Source organism: Triturus cristatus, chromosome 4_1, assembly GCF_964204655.1.
Source record: "Triturus cristatus chromosome 4_1, aTriCri1.1, whole genome shotgun sequence".
Taxonomy (NCBI): domain Eukaryota; kingdom Metazoa; phylum Chordata; class Amphibia; order Caudata; family Salamandridae; genus Triturus; species Triturus cristatus.
The window spans coordinates 251,970,690-251,977,672 of NC_140585.1; the positions used below are offsets into that span (position 1 = coordinate 251,970,690).

The 6,983-nt window shown below is 41.2% G+C and overlaps 1 protein-coding gene across 1 annotated transcript in view; it reads left to right on the forward strand.

Moving 5' to 3' along the window:
• The window catches only part of NUP205 (nucleoporin 205), an 839,084-nt gene extending 833,115 nt beyond the window's left edge, over nt 1-5,969 (forward strand). The window contains exon 43 of the mRNA XM_085651995.1: nt 5,646-5,969. Coding sequence (XP_085508121.1) covers nt 5,646-5,798 — 153 coding nt within the window. The 3' untranslated portion in view covers nt 5,799-5,969. The remainder of the gene's footprint in view (nt 1-5,645) is intronic.
• Nucleotides 5,970-6,983: the final 1,014 nt, after the last annotated feature.

Below are 6,983 nucleotides of genomic sequence, written 5' to 3' on the forward strand. Positions count from 1 at the left end.
TTACTAAGATCTAAGAGCCAATCAGAATCGCGCTCGCGCACGCCACCGTACGCGTACGGTAAGCGTACCGTAAGCGCACCGTAAGCTGGCTCAGATATATATATTGATTTAAAGGCTATTTTCTCAGAATCTACTGAACAGATTTACACCAAACCTACAAAAGGCACTTCCTTGACCTGAGGACCACCTTTCTGCCAAATTTCTAGTAATTCTGTTCAGCCGTTCGGGCTGTAGCCCTGTCTAAAGGTCCTATGGAAAAATGCATGGGAAAAACGCGTTTTGGGACCCCCCTTTTATCTCAGCCCCCGCTTGACGAATCCCCCCGAGACTTTCAGGGTAGGAGCGGAGCGTAGCGCCCCACCTATTTTGAAAAATTCGCGAGGATTCGTCAACCGGCGCCAAAGTTATTCAAAATAGAATGTTGCGGATTTCCTATGGAAACGTGGTCCTAACTATAACTACCTACTGGCGACCGCCAGTAGGTAATATATATATATATATATGTGTGTGTATATATATGTGTGTATATATATATATATATATGTATTTATATATATATATTCACTGAAAAAACCATAGGTTTCACACATGTTATAGTTAGCGGAAATTTTACTGATAAAAAACCAGTGAAATTCCCCCGTTATAGTTAGTGTAGGCAACTATAACTCACGCGACCGCAATCTTCTGCTGATGCTAATACTGTATTTAGACACTTATTTGTCCATGTCTTCTTCCATACATTTTTAGCTATACATATATTTCAAATATTTTTTTTTCATAAAGACACATATGTCATCAGCAGAAGATTGCGGTCGCGTGAGTTATAGTTGCCTACACTAACTATAACGGGGGAATTTCACTGGTTTTTTATCAGTAAAATTTCCGCTAACTATAACATGTGTGAAACCTATGGTTTTTTCAGTGAATTTGCAAGGTTTTTTAAATGCTAATTCCTAACTATAACGTGTGTGAAACCTATGGTTTTTTCAGTGAATTTGTACGGTTTTTTAAATGCTAAGTTACTTTACGCCATTCGTGGCGTGCGCGCCCACTTAACGCAGTTCGTTCCGTGCGCGCACGGTGCGCTTCGCGCACCGTGCGCGCACAGTAACGCAGTTAGTGCCGTGCACGCACGGTGGGCACGCGGTGCGCTACGCGCACCGCGTGCCCACGTTACGCTAGATGGGCCATGTACGCAAGATGCGCTTTGCGCACATGGAGGACATATGATGCACTTCGTTTTGAAAGGTATTATTTTAATTTTTCGTAATTTTTATAAGCCATGCACAAATGGTGCCCTTCGGACATCATTTGCACACGGGGTGGAGAGAGTGTTGTTAATTTTTTCTTTTATTATTTTTGTTTAAAATATTGTGGTTTTTCACACCTCAAATAAGCCCTGCACATTTGGTGGCCTGCGGCAACCAAAAGCACAGGGGGTGGGGAGAGTGTGGATAGTGTTTTTTTTTTTTACATTTTTTACCGTATGCGTACGGTAAGCGTAATCGGCGAAATTAGCGAAAAAATAAAAATTGCATTTTTGGCCTTGGGGGGTCTTTGGGGACTCCCACAACATGGCTATGTGTGTGGGAGCTATCTAAACAGCCCCTTTATATGTTTATTGGTTTTATTTAACAACCTAGCTCTCAGTGCGAGAGAGAAAATGGCGGCCGCCGCTTCCTGGTTTCGGCTGTTTCGAATGTTTACTAAGATCTAAGAGCCAATCAGAATCACGCTCGCGCACGCCACCGTACGCGTACGGTAAGCTTACGGTAAGCGTACCGTAAGCTGGCTCAGATATATATATTGATTTAAAGGCTATTTTCTCAGAATCTACTGAACAGATTTACACCAAACCTACAAAAGGCACTTCCTTGACCTGAGGACCACCTTTCTGCCAAATTTCTAGTAATTCTGTTCAGCCGTTCGGGCTGTAGCCCTGTCTAAAGGTCCTATGGAAAAATGCATGGGAAAAACGCGTTTTGGGACCCCCCTTTTATCTCAGCCCCCGCTTGACGAATCCCCCCGAGACTTTCAGGGTAGGAGCGGAGCGTAGCGCCCCACCTATTTTGAAAAATTCGCGAGGATTCGTCAACCGGCGCCAAAGTTATTCAAAATAGAATGTTGCGGATTTCCTATGGAAACGTGGTCCTAACTATAACTACCTACTGGCGACCGCCAGTAGGTAATATATATATATATATATGTGTGTGTATATATATGTGTGTATATATATATATATATATGTATTTATATATATATATTCACTGAAAAAACCATAGGTTTCACACATGTTATAGTTAGCGGAAATTTTACTGATAAAAAACCAGTGAAATTCCCCCGTTATAGTTAGTGTAGGCAACTATAACTCACGCGACCGCAATCTTCTGCTGATGCTAATACTGTATTTAGACACTTATTTGTCCATGTCTTCTTCCATACATTTTTAGCTATACATATATTTCAAATATTTTTTTTTCATAAAGACACATATGTCATCAGCAGAAGATTGCGGTCGCGTGAGTTATAGTTGCCTACACTAACTATAACGGGGGAATTTCACTGGTTTTTTATCAGTAAAATTTCCGCTAACTATAACATGTGTGAAACCTATGGTTTTTTCAGTGAATTTGCAAGGTTTTTTAAATGCTAATTCCTAACTATAACGTGTGTGAAACCTATGGTTTTTTCAGTGAATTTGTACGGTTTTTTAAATGCTAAGTTACTTTACGCCATTCGTGGCGTGCGCGCCCACTTAACGCAGTTCGTTCCGTGCGCGCACGGTGCGCTTCGCGCACCGTGCGCGCACAGTAACGCAGTTAGTGCCGTGCACGCACGGTGGGCACGCGGTGCGCTACGCGCACCGCGTGCCCACGTTACGCTAGATGGGCCATGTACGCAAGATGCGCTTTGCGCACATGGAGGACATATGATGCACTTCGTTTTGAAAGGTATTATTTTAATTTTTCGTAATTTTTATAAGCCATGCACAAATGGTGCCCTTCGGACATCATTTGCACACGGGGTGGAGAGAGTGTTGTTAATTTTTTCTTTTATTATTTTTGTTTAAAATATTGTGGTTTTTCACACCTCAAATAAGCCCTGCACATTTGGTGGCCTGCGGCAACCAAAAGCACAGGGGGTGGGGAGAGTGTGGATAGTGTTTTTTTTTTTTACATTTTTTACCGTATGCGTACGGTAAGCGTAATCGGCGAAATTAGCGAAAAAATAAAAATTGCATTTTTGGCCTTGGGGGGTCTTTGGGGACTCCCACAACATGGCTATGTGTGTGGGAGCTATCTAAACAGCCCCTTTATATGTTTATTGGTTTTATTTAACAACCTAGCTCTCAGTGCGAGAGAGAAAATGGCGGCCGCCGCTTCCTGGTTTCGGCTGTTTCGAATGTTTACTAAGATCTAAGAGCCAATCAGAATCACGCTCGCGCACGCCACCGTACGCGTACGGTAAGCTTACGGTAAGCGTACCGTAAGCTGGCTCAGATATATATATTGATTTAAAGGCTATTTTCTCAATCTACTGAACAGATTTACACCAAACCTACAAAAGGCACTTCCTTGACCTGAGGACTACCTCTCTGCCAAATTTCTAGTAATTCTGTTCAGCCGTTCGGGCTGTAGCCCTGTCTAAAGGTCCTATGGAAAAATGCATGGGAAAAACGCGTTTTGGGACCCCCCTTTTATCTCAGCCCCCGCTTGACGAATCCCCCCGAGACTTTCAGGGTAGGAGCTGAGCGTAGCGCCCCACCTATTTTGAGAAATTCGCGAGGATTCGTCGACCGGCGCCAAAGTTATTCAAAATAGAATGTTGCGGATTTCCTATGGAAAAGGGGTCCTAACTATAACTACCTACTGGCGACCGCCAGTAGGTAATATATGTATTTATATATATATATATATGTATTTATATATATATATGTATTTATATATATATATATATGTATTTATTTATATATATATATATATATATATATGTATTTATATATATATATGTCTTTATATATATAGAGAGAGAGAGAGAGAGAATTGGAAGAAAATCAATAACTAAAACAATCCAAATACCTACCATTTAGACTGATGTTGCGATTTCTTGTTATTGCGCAGAGACCCACCTCAGAGATAAGTTCAGCTTTGCCCTGATGCACATCTGTGTGACAGCACCATAGACAAAGGTCTGCGTCGAGTCTCATCCACATGTATGTGCTGCAGACCTCTATAGACAACACACTGGCAACTATCCAATCGACAAATTTCTTGCTTGAGAACCTCCCAAGCCCTTTGCTGTCATTTTCCATGCATCACACAGTCTGTAAGGGCTTGTACCCAAAACTGCCTCTAGTCAAAATAACACATGATCAGGCACCTGCGTGCTCACACTTTGTGAGGCTTCTCCTGCTCTGAGGGTACATGCTATCTGAAGAATGTCAGCTTCTTGTACCAATGTACATCCAAGCCTTGCTTATTGCTTCCTGGAATATCATGCCATGACTTCATAATACAGTTAACCTTTCAATTTCTTGGTGGAGCCGAGTTACACCACGTGTTCTGAAAAATAAACCAGTCTTCTACTACTCCTAGCTAGTCCTACCTATCATGTCTAAGTGCTAACCCTGTGTCTAAGCACTACTAAAAACACAAATACAGTGCACTTGGTATCATCAACATTTGCTGGAGATTTGATGAAGGATTCCTGGCTCTTGGTTGGGTTGAGCAACACACTAAATATTCTGGCTAAAGGTGTAGGTTTACGAGTGTCTAGAGGAAACAGAATAGGAATTAGAAAATGTGTGGGCATATTCTGATGGGAAGTAATTTATTTCAGTCTGAGAAGAATTAAACACAAGGAAAAGAGTTGTCATCATTTGGGGAATTATAGTGAGGCAGTCTTGAGACTTTGGATTGGCGATCAGAGGTAAAAACATTTGTAAGAAGAAAAATATTGTGTATCATAAACATGAAGATGGCAAGATAACTTTAACGATGAGATATTTCCAAGGGAAATAGTTTACAGAAAGAAAAGCAAGGAGACATGAGCCAAGTAGTGAGGAAATATGACTGTTAGACTGGTGTGATTTGAGACTGAAGAGTAGAGGGCTGGATAAAGGTTGTATGGGGTAGGAGAACTAATAGAATGCTACATTTGTATTGCTTAGAGTAGTGTGTAGAGAGAAGGGTAACCTGGTTGACTGACAAATGCAAAAGATGCTAAAAGAGTATTGGAATATAAGGTAGGCAATTGAGGCCGGCAGATATTATATAGTTTGAGATGTAACAAAGTGCAGTGTGCGTGGAGTGTAGAGTCTAAAAGACAGATTGAATGGGGTTGAATAAAATTTGCGCATTGGCAAATGAAGTGAGGCAGTTTAAGACTAGGCATGATTTTAGAAAGTATGGGGAGTTGTTACAGTAGATGATCGTTTGTTGGGTTGGATTGTTTGGCTGTGGCTCACAAATAAACTATGGGTTCTGGTTAGTGGACAGATAGGTCTGTGAGAGGAATCGGTAGAAGAAAAAGTGGTCTGATTCCATATAGTTATCTAGAAGTTCGTCAGTGGAAGACATCTTTTATTCTTAATTGTATGTACACTTTTGGTATGCATTGACCTGATTGTGTCCTTTCCTTTACAGCTTCAGAGCGAAGCAGCACAAAGTTTTGGAGAATCGCTTCAGAAGAGACTACTGGATATTGAAAGCCTTTACTGCAAAGAGCGTTCTCGACATAGCTTTGTTCAGGCCCTTATCAGGCGAATTCGTGGCCTTCTCAGACTATCGAGATCTTAGAACAGGCTAACCCTGTGCCAACAAAGAACTGCAAACAATGCTCTAAATGTTAGGTTTCTACATTGTCCACTTTCTATATTGACACAAAAAATGGTTCCAGATTTTTTTATATCACAGAGGAATTGTGCAACTCACCGGAAAAACTGAAATAAAGTAACTTTTTTTATGCTGTCTGCTGCCATTGTTAATGGAAGTGCCGAAGCAGATTGAGATAAACAGTCATAAAAGTGAAAACCGTCCCAGGAAAGAGTTGGATGTATTTTGCAGTGATCTCCTGGCAAGTGGTGTTTTTTTTTTCTTTTTTTTTTTAAATAAGCATTTCTTCTGATTGCTTATGCAGGTAAATGTCAAGACAGGTGGGTTTGCCAGAGAAAAAGAAGGCAGTCTACAACCAGGCTGGACAGTGCTAGATCTGTTCTCGCTTAGGAGTTGTACGCATCTTCTGAAAGAAAAATGAATTATCTTAAATGTGTACCTAGAAACGAAAGAGTGGCCATTATTTCAACTCATTACTCCTAGGCCACAGCCCAAAAAACATAGTTTTTTTTTAATGTTTCCAATGTTCTATCCTAAAACACCAAACCTGTGTATATGTGCAAGCTAAATAACTAGCTGGAGACATTGTGTCCCAAATTCCAGGTATGTGGGGGTGTTTGATTTGTGAAATGTATTTGAAACTTTCATTTAACTATTTTTCAATGCAGTGTGAGTAATATGATCATCTTATCTGCGATGAACCTGATGTCAAATTTGCCAGGTTGCCATCACCCCAGACACCCTGTGAAATCAAACTACTATAAACTGACAAATCTCTAGCTTGGTGAATTTTAAAAATGAAGAAAACCCTGTTCGTAAAAATGTAACAAAAAAGCACACTTGAAAATATATCTATGAGAATGGAAATGGCACCAAAAAACAGACAAGGCGGAGATAAGTGTGGGATGAGAGGAATCCCCCACAAAATGAAAGCGAGGCAGGACTGAGCCCTCTTGTTCTGTTCCCTGTTTGCAGGTAGAGCGGCAAATACACTCCCTAGCCATAAGCATCTGGCACCATCCTTCACTTAGCTGTGACTGGCGACATGGAAGCAGCCTTAGGAAAGAAGCAGGTACTCTGTACCACAGAGATGAGTCCTACAGGCGTACACGACAGCCTTGTGGAGGAGGAAGGAGAAGCTGGATAGGC